The sequence below is a fragment of the Nicotiana sylvestris genome, chromosome 9 (assembly GCF_000393655.2).
Source record: "Nicotiana sylvestris chromosome 9, ASM39365v2, whole genome shotgun sequence".
Classification (NCBI taxonomy): domain Eukaryota; kingdom Viridiplantae; phylum Streptophyta; class Magnoliopsida; order Solanales; family Solanaceae; genus Nicotiana; species Nicotiana sylvestris.
In genome coordinates, this window is record NC_091065.1 from 17,180,279 (window position 1) to 17,196,836 (window position 16,558).

Consider the following 16,558-nt stretch of genomic DNA (forward strand, 5'->3'; position numbering starts at 1 on the left):
ACTTATTTTTTATGCTCTCTTTTATGAATGCTTCAAAAGGAATACTGTTGTTATTTAATACATATGTTTGACATCTCTTATAAATTGACTAAAATTTGTAAATTCACTAGTTTAACCATAATTGGGGGCAACTTCAATTGTTATTGCTAGTTGATTGACTAAAAAAGGAATTAATTTCTTATAATTCAAGAATTGGACTAATAATTAAAAACGAATTTACACTTTCAATTTACATAATAAGTTAGTACATTTTATGCACACTAATAATGTAATGATTATTCACATTATCAAGATATATTAAAAGTTATTGCGTTCAATTGTGTATAGTAAGTATAAATAATTACTACTTGAAAAAAAGCTAAGAATCTCTGCTTAATAAAAAGGAAACCAGGGGTTCTGTCAGAGACCGTTGAACTGAGGTTTGGAACGCAGAAGTGTTGAAGTTAGTATTCCGTTGAGCTATATAGAAAGTTCTTTCAGATAGCGTTGAGCGCTACTGGAGCTTGGTTTGCCGTCGCCGCTGAAAGCAAGTCGCGGCCATTGCCTTCTCAGTCCCGTCGCCGGCGACCGAAAGAGAAAAGGTAAAACAAATAAATTCGATTTGATTGCTTTTCGTTTTTCTAAAGTTACCTTGTTAATTGCTGAAAAAATTGGAATTTCGAAATAATTAAATCTGGTAGTGTATCGATTCAAAGGTAGTCAAGGTAAACTATTTAGGGAGTTGGTGAGTTCTTTATATCTCTCTCGAGAGTAAATTGAATGAATTTGAATTGTGATTTTTGAGCTTTACGTGTTATTTCTACTTGTTAGTTGTTGAAATTAAGTTGGTTTAATTTGTAAGTTTTAGTTGAATGAGATTTGTTTCTGAGTTGTGAATTCATTTTTGAGTTGTGAATTTCAGAAATTTATATGAGTTGTAAATTGAAGGAAATTCATTTCGGAGTTGTGAACACATTTGTGGATTGACTAGAAAGAAATTCTGTTTGAAAGCATAACTAATAATGCGGACATCGATGATTTTCAAAACATGAAAACTCAAAGAATTATTATGTTTTAGAATGACTAATGACTGCAATAACAACCCCAGTGAAATCCCATAAGTGGGGTCTGGGGAGGTGAAGTGTACGCAGACCTTACCCCTGCCTAATGAAGGTAGAGAGGCTGTTTCCGAAAGACCCTCGACTCAAAAGAATGACTAATGATTGCATCAAATAAAAAATCAGGAGTTACATTTCACATTAATAATAATTTCGATTCAATTTGCAAATTACATATTTTTATTTGATACTGATTCAGATATCACAGCCAAGTCTCGTTACAAATCTAAACTCATCACTTTATTTATAGTTTGATTTCTCACGAGAGTAAGAAAAACTTATGAATTTGACTATTCAATTAAAATGCTGTAGCTTGATTACTTTTGTTTACGAGCAGTGAGTATTACTTTGTTTGTAATAACTACTTTATGGTCGTATTATTAAAGGTCGTACCAGTTAAAATGGTGCAAACTTCAGTCCTGTAAGGACTAAGAAGAATGAGGGTGAAGTGAGCTAGAAAGGATTGTCAATTGTGGTGCCTTAGCAATTTTAGATATGCATGCTCGGCATTCCAAGAAAACGACATAATAGATGAAGCCAACACAGAATTAAAAACGATAATTGTAATGGAGAAGATCATTGGACTGAGATGAGCTTAAATGGAGTCACATGGATAGTAAGAATTCATATAATTGACCCCTACCTGTTTGAGTTTAAGGCGTAGTAGTAATAGTCGTGTTTGTGGTAGTTGAAATGGAGAAGAGACCTATCAGTGTGAAAGGCAAGTTCTTTTCATTAAAAATAATGTGACAGGCAAGTCTATAGAAAAGGTTGTGAGACCAGCAATATTTTGCATGAGTGAGTGCTGGGGCCTCTAAGTTCGACATAATTCAGGATGATTATCATAGATATGTGGATATCAAGATGGATGTGCAATTATATAAGATACATTATAAATGAACAAATTCAACAGAGGGTGCAGCCAGCAGACATTGAAGATAAAATGGGAGAGATTGCTTGAGGTATAGATGGACTATCTTTTTAAACCTCCAAATGCACCAGTTCGTGTAAAAGACTTATTGAATGCACCATGTATTTGAATTCTTCTAGGAATTTGTTAGATTATAATTAAGGCTTCAAATTGGTGGGAGAAAAGAGAAACTAGAAATATTTTCTTTCTTGTAAGTAATTTGTTTTATCTTTATCATTTGGCAGTTGGAATCCTTCGAATCAAGTCCTCAAGTCGCAGGTTAGAATGCTTTTGTATTATGTAGTCTGGAGTCACACGAGTCAAAGCTCACTCCATCAAGTCACAACTGGACCCAAACAATGTTTGCTACTCTTGGTACCCGACGGTTCTTCAACAAGCTCCAGCCTTTTCTGTGCTCCTCTGTCAGTAGCTGTTCTTGGTTTAGCAGAATTATTATTAACCATGTACATTCCTTCGCGCAATCCAAACAGAGGAGATCTGTCCGACAAGGTAATCGACCTGTGAGCAAGTCTACCAGATCAATTCAGAAACAAGACGTAGATCTCCCTAAAGTTTTCATGAGGGATACAATTACAAGAATATCACATATACTGAGATTTTCAAGTTGGGATTCTGCTCAAGAGCAGTTGATGGGGCTTTCCATAAAATGGGATTCCTACACAGTTAATCAAGTTCTCAAGACTCATCCCCCTATGGAGAAGGCCTGGTTGTTTTTCAATTGGGCCTCTAAGTTGAAAGGGTTTAAGCATGATCACTTTACCTACACGACTATGTTGGATATTTTTGGGGAAGCTGGGAGGATTTCGTCCATGAACTATATATATAAGCAGATGCAAGACAAAGGAATCAAGATAGATGCAGTGACCTATACATCCCTTCTTCACTGGCTTTCCAACCATGGGGACATTGATGGGTCAATTAAATTGTGGCAGGAGATGAAAGATAAAGGATGTTTTCCTAATGTTGTTTCCTACACTGCATACATGAAAGTTTTATTTGATCACAATCGAGTTAAGGAAGGAGCCAAGATATACAAGGAGATGCTTCAATCTGGTTGTTCTCCCAACTGCCACACATACACTGTCCTCATGGAGCATCTTGCTGGTTCTGGTGAGAGCGATTTGCTTGTTCTTTTTTTTTTTGTTGGGTAATTAATTTTTTTTTATTTACCAGTAATATTTACACATTGTTCTGTTTCTAGCCTGATCTGGACAACAGTCCCAGATTCAACTACCCGTCTTTCCTTCCCTCCTACTAACTGCTATACCTACTATTTAAACATCTAATTGAACAGTAGGATAGTAGTTAAGATCCATTAGTCTTCTCTGTAATCTCTGCTTGGAAGCCCCTCGACCATGTACATCTTGTGTTATTAATCTACTAAGTATTGCTGCTGACCTTTGCTTTGTTTGGAATATTCTGCCATTTCTTTCTTTCCAAATATAGTACAAGCTGCCGGCAGGCGTCAACCTGTATACTTCAGCTTTTGAGCTCCTTCCCTTGTAGTGTCTCTCAGCCCATGCTACCTCGTTTGCCCATGGCATCACCTGTCTGTGTATCCCTTGCCATTCCAACATTGTTGTCCACACTTGTGATGCTGCATATACATGGCCTTTATGGAGAACTTGTCCATTCCTACTACATCCTCTTCTGTATATCCAGCTTTCTCAAAGTAGTTCTTAGCTTTCAGTATCTTTTGAACAATCCAAGAGGCTTGCTTTGGCTCAGCACCCCACAAAGAGTTATGTTTCTTGTAGTAAATGTGAATCCATTGAACCCACGTCTTGTCCTTTTTCTTGCATAGGTTCCATAGGAGTTTGCAAACAGCTGCCCTATTCCATGTTCCTACATCAAGTAAGTTCAGTCCACCTGCTGCTCTAGGGTGGCACAGTTTGTCCCAAGCCAATAGCGCTTTCTTTGATACCTCCACCCCTCCAGTCCATAGGAATCTTTGATACAGTCTCAATTAGTTGAATCAGCTTCTTTGGCAACAGAAATACCTGGGACCAGAATACTTGAATAGAGAATAGGACGCTTTTGATGAGTTGTATTCTCCCTGCATAACATAGAAACCTTGAAGTCCAAGACTGGATTTTCCCTAACATCTTCTCAATGAGAGGCTGGCACTGAACTAATGATAGTCTTTTGGTACTTAGGAGCACTCCCAGATATCTAACTTGTAAGGTCCCTTTTGAGAAGCCTAAGACTTGCAATATCTCCTGTTGAATATAAGTACTTACTCCTCCAAAGAAAATAGAGCTTTTGTCAGTATTAGCAACTAGTCCTGAGGCCTTTGGGAATTCCTGAAAGCATTTATACAACAGTTGCACAGATATGATGTCTCCCCTACAGAAGAGCAGTAAATCATCAGCAAAATTGAGTTGGACAATATTCATTTTGGCACACTTAGGATGATAGTTGAAGTTAGGATCCCTCCTGAGTGTCTTCAGAAGCCTAGTCAAGTACTCCATAGCCAACACAAATAGATAAGGAGACAAGGGGTCTCCCTATCTCAAACCTTTCTTAGCGTTGAATGGTGTTGTAGGTTGTCCATTAATGATGATGGAATATGAGATAGTTGTCACACACCTCATAATCCATTGCACAAACTTCCCTGGGAGCTGCAGGTTTGTCAACACTTGTTGCAGATAACCCCATTCAACAGAATCATAAGCCTTCTTCATGTCCACTTTCATCATGCATCTAGGGGATACACCTTTCCTAGCATACCTTTCACTAGCTCATGGCTGAGAAGTATATTATCATGTATCAATCTACCAGGCACAAAGGCTGACTGATTCTTATCCACCAGACCATCCATCACTCCTTGAAGTTTATTTGTTAGCACTTTAGATATAATTTTGTATAGTAATATACAACATGATATTGGCCTATATTCAGTGACTCTGGAAGGGTTGCGCACCTTAGGTACAAGGGTAATTGTTGCGCAGTTTATAGGCTGGTACACATTTGTACTTAGAGAAGAACTCCATCACAGCATTTGTAACTGTATCTCCTTTCACAGGGCAAGCTCTTAAAAAATAATGCATTGAAGCCATCACAACCAGGAGCTTTGGTGTCACTAATACCTGTCAAAGCATGGTAGATTTCATCTTTAGAGACATCTGCCACCAGATGTAATTGTTGTTCTCTATTCACCAATGGGCCACCCCTCATCACTATTGGGTTGATAGCATGCAGTTCTATAGCTGAAGAGCCTAGCAACTGCCTATAGAACCCTATCACTTCCTCTTCAATTCCTTGCTTTGTTTGCACCAGATCCCCATTGCCCCTAATTAATCTTCTAATCTTGTTTTGGGTGTATCTGCTCTTCATACTTGCTAAGAAGTGCTATATCAGCATCTCCTAGCTTCAGAGCCACTGTACTCTTGTTGTGCTCAGTGGGGAATGATCAGTGCAGGATGGATCCATTACCCATACTTTTAGGTGTGGCATAGTCAGCATCCACTCAGCATTAACCAAAGCTCTATCAATCTTGCTGTAGGTGTGCCCATTAGTCCATGTAAAGCTTCTCCCACTGGTCTTCATTTCTACCAGTCCAGTATCTGCAATGAAATTCTTAAAGTCTCTAATCTCCATTTCTTGCACAAGGTTACTAATTGATCTATCCTCTCCTGATCGAATAGCATTATAGTCACCCATTATCAACCATGGACCTTGTTGTACAACCTGTAGGCTTGTCAGGTCACTCCATAAACTTCTCCTGTCATCTAAAGTGTGCAACCCATACACAGCTGTAAAGGTAAACCTCATATTCAGTCTCTTAATACTTACTGAAGCTTGTATGAACTGGGATGATCTTCCCAAATCCTTACAGTCTACCTCATTTGTATCCCACAGTAGCCAGATTCTTCCTTTACTACTATACTCATAGTTAGCTAACCTGGTCCATCCAGGAGCGATTTACCTGGTTACTTGAATGGCTTTTTGCTCTTTTATTTTATGCTCTAATAGTGCAATCATATTAACTTTATTACTTCTAATGAACAACTTGACCTCTTTTTGTCTAGGGGTCTTGTTTAGTCCCCTTATATTCCATGTGACCAGCTTCATACAGGTATAAAGAGGGATTGTGAAGAATCCTGCCCTGTATTACTTCTCTGCCTACTCGTTCCTCCCTCCATTTGCCTTGGTACTGGAAGCTGCAGTCTAGATTCTGTTAGGATATTAAAGCCATTGATCATGTTGATTGTATCAATTCCTTGTCTCTCTCTGCTCCTGGCTGCTGATTTCCCTATAACTTTTTGCCATGCTTGGTCCTCATCTCCTCTGGTTGGTCTTGAAATTGGATTCACAAGACTAGTGCTGCCATTTTCTCCCGCACTAGGAATTGCCATCTCCTGTTGACCATTGTCAGCTGTAGGGGCTTGAGCTTCCTGCACTTTTAGTACAGGTTTAGGCTGCCATTCCTACTTCTGCGTCTGATTCTTAGGTTTAGGATTTTGTCCTAGCTGGTCACCTGACTTGCACTTGTGACCTACTTGCAAATATTTGTGGCAGAATTCAGGTACCCAATCATACACTACCTCCTACATGAACTCCCTCCCATTAGGGTCAGTCACCTTGATAGATCTAGACGGTTCTTTTGTTACATCCATCTCAACCAACACTCTAGCATAGGAGATCCGATCCAGTTGAGTAGTACAAGTATTAGCATATAAAGGAATCCCCAAGCCACTACTGATCCTGCTCAATGACTTATTTCCCCAACAATTCAGAGGAAGGTTAGGGTACTTGACCCACACTGGGATGGTCTGTAGAACTTCTTTGTTTAAATCAAAATCAGCAGACCACACTTTCATAATAATAGGCTTATTGTTCAACATGTGAGGCCCTGAATACATCACTTCATCTCTGTCATCATTGGAATTGAATCTTACCACAAAGTATCCATCATTGTGGAAGTACACTTTTGGTTTTGTGGCGAAGTTCCAAGCTGAAGCAATAAATCGTTCCATGGCTCCTATAGTTGGAGCTCCTCGAACAACATAGATGATTAGAGCTTGCTTCCACTTTTGAGTTTGCTCCTCGACGTCTTCCTTGCAGAGCTCAACAACTACTTCACCATTTTTGAGAGTTGGTGCGATAAAAATCAGATCCATTCCCTTTGCTGCAAGTCGATTTCCTATAAATAGATTTGCCCATTGCTTTTGACCTATCTCTACATCAACACTTGGCAATTTCCCTTGAGGTTTGCTCGCCGCCCCTTTATCCCCAGTTGCACCCAATTCTCCAGTAATCTCTATAGGATTCCTTTCATTGCCTCAATTTTACTAGAGAGGGTTTACACTCTTCATCGGAGCTCCAGAAGCTAATTTCTCACTACTAATTACCTTAGAAGGAGGAGTTTTCATACCTTCCTTCGTGGTTGACAATGTCGGCCACTGTTCCATTGGTGTTTTCCCTGCATCTTTGATTGTAGTACTCTGTATTCCCGAACTTTGAGTGTTGCTGCTAGTCCCCGTGTAATCGACCAGCTGGATCGTGGTTGCATATCTCTTCAGTCTGCCCGTCCCCATTGCTGGCCAACGTACATTAGCACATGCACTCTATCGTGCGCTGAGAGAGAAGATAGAGGAAAAATATCTTTTCAGTGTTAGATTGATCTGCTTGTTCTTTTTTGTTATCTTTGGGGACATTGAATTAGCTCAAGTAGTGTACTTAAGGAAGAGCCCGCTCAAACCTTTTCTTGCTTCCCAGACTGCTTAGACTCCCTCCAATTCAATTTATGTCTCCAACTTTCCTTTTTTGTCTGTTTAAAAAAGGATTCACTTTTAAATTTTAGTAAGCTTTAATTCCAACATTCCCTTTTTACCCTTGATGTTAGGCCACAAGATTCAAAGGATATCTTTGATATGTTATACACACCTTAAGTTTAAGACCACGAGATTCAAAAGTCTTCTATGTATTCTCAAAATTCGTGCCCTATCAAACTAAGATGCAAAATGAAGATTAGAAAAAATAGTTAACAAAGTTACGCAAGACACTTTTGGGGAAGACAACATTTATGTTTGGTTTTATCAAGCTTGTGTAGAATTAAGTTTATCCAACCTTTCTATTAGTTGTGGAATAGTTGGTTTTCTATGTTCTGAAGTCTCTATAGCCTATGCACATGGACTGTCCATGGGTACATAAGTGATAAGTCTGACCCGAGTACGTCACACATAACATATTCTATAACTACTCTGATATCTTCCTTGAGTTAGAGGGGGTGGGGAACTGGTCCCAGTTTGGACCCGTGGTGTGAAGTGTGAACAGATATGTTGGGCAATGTGTTGCAAGATGTTGCTGTTTGAGCAGTGTTGGTATGCAATCAGTGACAAACTTTCTTTTCTCAGCTTCTCTAAGAAGAATTTTTTTTTGGTCTGTGTATTTCTTGAATGTCTCTGAGCCGAGGATCTCCCGGAAACAGCCTCTCTATCCCTTCGGGGTAGGGGTAAGGTCTACGTACATGGGTTGTTGTTGTATTTCTTGAATATCTTTTTTCTACTTGGTCGGAGGATGGGAGCTTCTGTTAGGAGAGTCGTGCTTAGGGTATCATTGTTTTTGAGTGCTAGACGTCTAAGAGAAGCGCTGATACCAGAATGTAGGTTGGCCGTGTAATCTTAGTTGCAGCTGAAGAGGCTAAAACCCCTGTCAATACACAGTAGACTTGGAGATAATATAAAAATCCAATAAACATTTACACATGAAAGATATATATTCCAATTAGTTCAAGAATGTCTGATAATGAACAACGAGCTGATTGCATCATTAAAGCACCATCTGTTGAGAAAATCGCAAGACAACACAATATGTTTCCAGACTGCTGAGTTTGCTTTTTCGTTGTTCGAATGTGCAATTAGACTGTTTTTTCATATAAAGGAGTGCTAAAATTTTCTTGTCAAGCATTTTTGGCTTTCTAAATGCCCATTTGCTTCTAAAAGACCTTCGTCTGTTCCTAGAAAGTAATGCAAACAACTAATTTATCTATGGTAAAGGAGTTGACTGGCTTCAAACTAGTAGGATATAACATATTGTCATGGCAGGGATGTTGGTCGACTGATATTTCTAATCTAAGTGTTTGATGATTTTAACTGATGGTGACAAATTTCTTTTCGTGTGTTTTTTTTACTTTTCCTCTTATCTAAAGGAAGCTGATTGTAATTCCAACTCACCAAAAAAAAGAAAAAAAGAAAAGAAAAAAAAGAAGCTGATAATAATTCTAACAAGTTGCAAATTTTGATTTCAAATTGTGAACACATTCATCCGGTCATTGTGCAACTCAGCATTACCTACTATGTCAATCGTTGTGGTGGATGTGATTGTTTCACTTCCTAACATAAAATTGTTGTCTGCGCATAAGATTCCCTTATATCACACCATTTTATTTGGATAAATAGTCTGGAAAACCATATCCTTTTATGAGACACTATGCATGAATTTAATTTTAAAGACCATATAATGTCAATATCCAAAACTGCAGTTTCCACAATTTTGACTCATTAGAATATTCGCCAAAGAATGAGTGACAGAAAGATAATAATTTCGAACTCCAAGTTGTCTTTGCTATATATAAAATAAGTGATTATGATCTTGAATTAGATTACTGTCACTTCGAATTCATGCTTTGATAGCTACATTGTGACTGCTTAGCTATTAAGAATCTTATTTGTACATGTACCGTAACTGGTTTTCAGGAAAATTTGATAGAGTTCTCGAGATTTTCAGTAAAATGCAAGATGCAGGGGTTCAACCAGATAAAGCTGCATGCAACATTTTAGTGGAAAAATGCTGCAAAGCTGGGGAAACGCAAACAATGATGAAAATTCTTCACTACATGAAGGAGAAGTTTCTTGTTCTGCGTTATTCTGTCTATCAAGAGGCTCTTCTCAAGTTGAAGATAGCTGGGGTGAGTGATCGGCTACTCAGGGATGTCAACCGTCATCTGTCCTTAGAAAAGTTCAACCATGATCAGATTGACAGATCATATGGAACCGCTGAAACTACTTGTCTCACTTTGGATGATAAGATGATTTTGTACTTGTTGAAGAAGCAAAGTCTTTTTGCTGTTGATTACTTACTAGATAGCTTGATGAGTAAGCGTCTCAAATTGGATTCTGGAATAGTGTCAACTATAGTTGAGGTAAACTGTAACCGTGGTAGAGTAAATGGTGCTTTTTTGGCCTTTGAGTTCAGTGTGAAATTGGGCATAACCATTGAAAGAATTATGTATCTCATGTTGGTTGGCGAACTTATTAGAACAAATTCACTTTCAAGGGTTGTGGACATTGTTGAAGCAGTGGTTGGGGCAGGACTATCATTAGGGTCAGAACTAACTGCTCTTCTGATACATCGGCTTGGCTGCACTAGAGAGCCGACTTCTGCTGAAAAGTTATTTAGCATCTTACCTGATCAGCAGAAGAGTACTGCTGTATATACTGCTTTAATAAACACCTACTTCACTTGTGGCAATGCTGAGAAAGGACTTGAAATATTTGAGACCATGAGAAAGCGAGGGATAAATATGGCATTAAGTACTTACTGTGTCCTATTGAATGGTCTTGAAAGAAATGGCTTATTTGATAAAGTACAATCTTATAGGAAAGAAAAGAAGAAATTTAAATCTGAAAGCTGCACTACAGACATGTCTAACGAAGAAACAGTGTGCGATCTTCTTTTTGCTGGAAACTTAGTGGTTTGAGACACAGGTCTCCAGACGCTTTCTTTGAATGATTGGAGTATCTGGTGTACAAATTTAGCCGTTCTTTATAACTTGAGTTGTTCTGGATTTGCATAAGTTAGCGAACACAAAGTAGTGTAAGCTTTTGCTGTCTATGGTATGGCCTAATTTGTTTACAGAAGTGAGGTATGCTCAAGAGAGTATGCAGGAGAATTATCGCAGCTTATAGAAGCCCACATGCTGAAATAAGATTTTGGACTGGATAATCTCTTGCGAATCAAACTTAAATGACCTCTCGTCTTTGAAAAGTTTAACGTATCTTTAGAAGCTGGAGTAGAAGGATTGATTGTGTCAAATCATGCGCTTGAGAGCTTGATTATTCTCCTGCGACATTATGGCCTTAAACAGCCCCCTCCCCCCCCCCCCCCCCCGCCAATACTGCTTTATACAGGGAAAATTTCTTTCCCTTCCATTTAGAAAACCATGTTTATGAGACAGGACCTTCTTATATCGCCCAAGCTATGTGGCTAACTAAAGATAAAACAATCCGGCTGTTTGTAATGTGGACTTGACTAATCTGTAGGTACAACATTTTAAGCACTTCTCAATTCTATACTTTTGTCAGCTGACATTCTTGATCAAAGTTTCATAAAATAGTTTCTCATTTTTTTCATATTCTATAGCAGGTCATTGAAAGAGTCTATGGGGAGTTCCTATTTTTCCGGATGGTGGACTCTGCCATGAGTCTGATTTCTTCAAAGCATTTGCTCATTGCGGAAAGTAGAATTATTATATTATGAGGTAGCAAAGGAAGAAAAATCCACTGTGAAAGTCCATTTGGTACCTAGATCCCATTCCATCACATGATTAATTCCTCTTGGCTACCTCCAGCGGTTTGAACTGACAGCAGGGGTAAGTGATTCTCGCTCCAAGGAGCTGGTTGTATCACATCTCCTTGAGATTCTCCTTGTATAGCATCTCGGTTTAAAAAGCTGATCTTGAATCTTTGTGCAATGAGAATCTACTCGTGCCAAGTTCGTTTAAGATTGCCATTAAGCTATACTAATAATGGTCCTCAGTTTCTTGCTGAAGAACAGTACTACAACAACAACATACCCAGTATTATCCCACATGATGGGGTCTGGGGAGAGTAGTGTGTACGCAGACGGTACCCCTACTTTTGCTAAAGAACAATCTATATTAAAATATAAAGTTGCATTTGTATCAGTTCTGGTTTGAGAATGAATGACATATAGGCACTTGAAATGGAAACAGAAGCAGATGGTCTCGTTCCAAAGAGCTCTCTATGCTCAGCTATCCCACCACTATATTATCTTTGGTGAATTCAATTCATATACACTGACACTGTAATCAATTGACTCTGTGAGTATATTTTTGACTAATTATAGTAAGTTACTTGCCTTGTTCACTCCGAATGATCGAAGAATACTTTTGGGACTTGAGAAATCTTCTCAGAATCATCTTGTCAAGCTCAAGCCCATTTTGTATGGCATAAGCTGCTTCTTAGTAAATTATCCAACAATTTAAGAATATTTCGATCAGAACTAAGGTGCCATCACCATCAAAAGAGTATTACAAGGTACCATAACTTAAGGACCTGATTTAATCTTTTCAAATTATTTTATCTATCATATGGGGGATTGAAAGAAGAAGAGAAGACGGACAGTGAAAACTGAAGTCACACCTACCGCGTTTCCACTCTGATTAATACCACTACAAGTCTTGGTGGTAAAGGACTCGACTTAATTAAGGTTTCATTTCTAAACTTAATTTTAAGAAGGCGTAGATGGTAATTTTCATCGATGTTTTTAATCATTAATTGAAATTCAATTCATTATGTTTACTTTAGGGGTGTACATAGGTCGGGTTGGTTTGGATTTTACAATCACCAAACCAAACCAATTGTGTCGGATTATTAAATCTGAAGACCAAACCAAACCAATAAAACTCGGGTTTTTCAATCTCGGTTTTTCTCGGGTTTTCGGATTATTCGGGTTTTGTTTCCGGTAAAATCTTCGTAGAACAAAATATATAACTTGTGATTCTTTAATCCTAGTAAGATACAACTATATAAAGTATTTTTCAAGAAAATAATACAAAATATGAGATTTGTCATGACATTATCCTAAAATATTCAACAATAAAGATAATAAAATTATGTAATATAAATATTGCTAATTAAAAAGTCATAATAAAAATAAAAATAACCTAAAAGTACTAAATCATGCTAAAATAAGCAGACTAATAAGGGAGTATTGATTACATGACTAAACACTAAAGATTAAATAAAAATAGGTTATGCATTTTTATCTAAATTATTGCAAAATAAAAAATAGATATTCAATACATTCCGTTTCGTAGTATTGAATTGAATGCCTTTTGTTAGCATTAATATTGATTTGATTTTGGTTTGTATATTTGTTAGTATTATTTAATTTCCTAATATTAATTGCTATAAAATTTATTGGAACATTCAAAAGTTTTAAGTCTAACCTTGAAATAATACCTTAAAAGATAAAATTATGAAATTTTGTAAGAAATATTTATAAATTACGTCACAATAAGTATATTTATATATTAAATATATCTAAAATTTCTATATATATAATGTCGGGTTTGTTTGGTTTCGGTTTGACTTTCTTTAGTTAAAACCAAACCAAACCAATTATGACCGGATTTTTTTTTTCCAACATCAAACCAAATCAAACCAAACCATAGTCGGATTTTTTTTCCGATTTGACTCGGATAATCGGGTTGGTGCGGTTTGTTGGTTTCCTTTGTATACCCTTAGTTTACTTCTTGTTGCTTCCGCTGCACAATCTGACAAAATTTGAGACAGACCTTTATCTACAGGGATGGTGGACGAATTCTAAATCTTTACTTGGCTTAAATAGTTTGAGAAAACAATAAAAATAGATAATGTTAAGCTAAAATTGGCATCCGTATGTTATGGAAAACCCCCCAATAATGCTTGAACAAAAGCAGATAGGTAAAAAGTAGTAAGATTTATTACCAAGTTTTGGGTGGCTGTCTTTGTATAGTAAAACCCTACCACACCTATAGCTCTTAAAATGGTATATTATGCTTAACCTTTCACATTCTTCTATCAGGTTAGTAAAAAGTTCCGCCAAGAATAATAAAAAAAAAGAAACCTCTATTTGCATAATTGCCTGCTAATTTAAGTTATATATCTCCTTTCAACGCAAATCTTGGGCATCGACTTTTTTATCATTTTCTTTTTTCAAAGGGCATGACCAATAATGGAGATACACTACTATCCAAAACTTGGACATAGTTTTTGGGGAGATAGATAGATGTCTAGAGAGATGCATCGATAAAGAAAAATAGAAGTCCAATCTAGCTATTACTGTTATCGAATAAATAATATATTTAGTTCTATAATAAATGTTATATAAAAGAAAAGATATGTCAATAAATGTTATATAAAAGAAGCGTATATTCCATAAATCAAATTGCTATCCAAAACGGTAGCTAGACGTGCAAGCAATTCGTTCTTGAAAGAGTTCAATCTGCTAGTTAATTTAAGATTTTGTATTAATCATATAAATTAAAGAACCCTAATCTTCTCTTTGTTGTGTATGCTATTTTAAAAATATAATAGTGTCAAAAGGCATCCACGACAAGAGAACCATCAACTACATTGTGGGCAACCACTTATAGGATCAATGATCAAGGAGGGGAGGGATTTATTTTATTTTGAATAGGACTTATATCGTGCTATAAATAAAGTGGTAGAAACTATCTTTAAGCATAAAACATTAAAAGCCAAAAGTTCCAAAAAATATCCATAGAGGGAATTGTGTTTGACTAAATGGGGAACTCAAAAAGACATCAACTTGTGAATGCCATAACATTTTGCTTGGTTGCCACAAGTGTTGTTGCAGCCTATACACCTTATGATGATTCTCCACAGCAAACTATGAATCAAGAGAAACCTTATTCCCCAGGATCTGAATATAAGGTACCATCAGTTCCACAAGACACATCTAGCAAGGTTCCATCAGTGTCGAAAGACTATTACAAAGTGCCATCAGTTCCAGAAAGTACTTATTCTAAGGTGCCATCAGTATCAAAAGAGTATTACAAGGCACCATCAGTTCCAGAAATTACATACACTAAAGTACCATCAGTTCCAGAAAGTACTTATTCTAAGGTGCCATCAGTTTCGGAAACTACATACAGTAAAGTACCATCAGTTCCAGAAAATAGTTATTCTAATGTGCCATCATCTCCAAAAGGTACTTATACTAAGGTGCCATCAGTTCCAGAAATTACATACACTAAAGTACCATCAGTTCCAAAAAGTAGTTATTCTAAAGTTCCATCACCATCAAAAAACTATTACAAGGTACCATCAGTTCCAGAAACTACATACACTAAAGTACCATCAGTTCCAAAAAGTACTTATTCTAGGGTGCCATCAGCTCCAAAAGGTACATATACTAAGGTGCCATCAGTTCCAGAAACTACATACACTAAAGTACAATCAGCTCCAGAAAGTAGTTATTCTAAGGTGTCATCAACTCCAAAAGGTACATACACTAAAGTACAATCAGTTCCAGAAAGTAGTTATTTTAAGGTGCCATCAGCTCCAAAAGGTATTTATAATAAGGCGCCATCAGATCCAGAAGATACTTATAGTAAGGTGCCATCAGTCTCAAAAGACTACTACAAAATACCTTCAATTCCATCTGTACCAAAAGATAATTACAATCATGTGCCTCAAGTCCCAGACCATGTTCACAAAGATACTTACGAAGTACCTTCTATGCAAAAGAATTACTACAAGATACCTTCAGGTCCTCAAAATTCTTACAACAAGGTTCCATCGGTACCCAAAGATTACAACAACGTACCTTCAGTGTCAAAAGACAACTATGGATCTAAGGTAACACTGCCAAAACCTTACTTCAAGTTACCAGCAGTTGCCTCGTACCGTTCTCGAAATTTGCCATTACCTAAGTATCCTAACCAAGAACATCCTAGTTACAACTCTTTTCCATCATCGAAGAACACAGAGAATTATCCATCTCCACCACCACCTTACTACTAAAGACCTCACATATTTTTTAGTGTTCGGCCATTTCTAGCAAAGTATATGAAGGACATATTCATTGTCAATTTGGGATTCTGATGAAGGCCAAGTCAACAGAAGTACGAACTGCCAAAATTTATCATCATCATCATTATTATTATTATTATTATTATTATTATTATTATTATTATTATTATTATTATTATTATTATTATTATTATTATTATTATTATTATTATTATTATTATTATTATTATTATTATTATTTTTCTGTTTTTAACAATTGTGATTGTGATCAACAAGGAGATACTTCCTATTTTGAGTTTTCTTTTTTATGTTATTTTTTGTCATGATGTACTTCCTATATGTAACAAGAGAGTGTTTTTCATTTTTTTTGTTTCATGTCTGAGATAAATATATCATGAATTGCAATAACTTTTTCCATTAGTACAAAGTGTTGGCAATATCTCAAAATACTTTTGACAAATGATTTCATGCATGGAAGATTATGAAGTGGCTCAGGGAATTAGCCAAATGACTCCTGCATGGGAGGTTATTGATAAATGACTTTTAACCTATGACACGTGTCATGATTAGAGACCATTTTACATCTATAAATAGCTAATTATAACTGCATCATTTTTTATCATAAGCAATCATAAACCTACTTCGTTAACTCTTTCTCTTGCCCCAATTTTTCTTTCTGTGATCATTTACTTCAACATACTGTTAAATGATCCTTCTCTTATTCTCATTTGCTGAATTATTGG

At 36.7% G+C, this 16,558-nt stretch overlaps 2 protein-coding genes across 5 annotated transcripts; both read left to right on the forward strand.

Moving 5' to 3' along the window:
* Positions 1-349: 349 nt before the first annotated feature.
* LOC104244127 (pentatricopeptide repeat-containing protein At2g01390) lies at positions 350-12,147 on the forward strand. Of its 4 annotated transcripts, none has more exons than XM_070156311.1 (4): positions 350-581; positions 2,253-3,138; positions 9,729-11,294; positions 11,395-12,147. In XM_070156311.1, the coding sequence occupies exons 2-3, from the start codon at positions 2,367-2,369 to the stop codon at positions 10,730-10,732; spliced, it is 1,776 nt and encodes a 591-aa protein (XP_070012412.1). In that variant the 5' UTR covers positions 350-581; positions 2,253-2,366; the 3' UTR covers positions 10,733-11,294; positions 11,395-12,147. The 4 variants fall into 4 exon arrangements, with proteins under 4 accessions (XP_070012412.1, XP_070012413.1, XP_009797755.1 ...); XM_070156312.1 differs by having other exon boundaries at positions 11,398-12,147; XM_009799453.2 differs by having other exon boundaries at positions 9,729-11,290.
* Positions 12,148-14,564: 2,417 nt separating this feature from the next.
* LOC104244129 (protein PELPK1-like) lies at positions 14,565-15,806 on the forward strand. Its single transcript, XM_009799455.1, has one exon. It carries the CDS (start codon positions 14,565-14,567, stop codon positions 15,804-15,806), a length of 1,242 nt encoding a protein of 413 aa, XP_009797757.1.
* Positions 15,807-16,558: the final 752 nt, after the last annotated feature.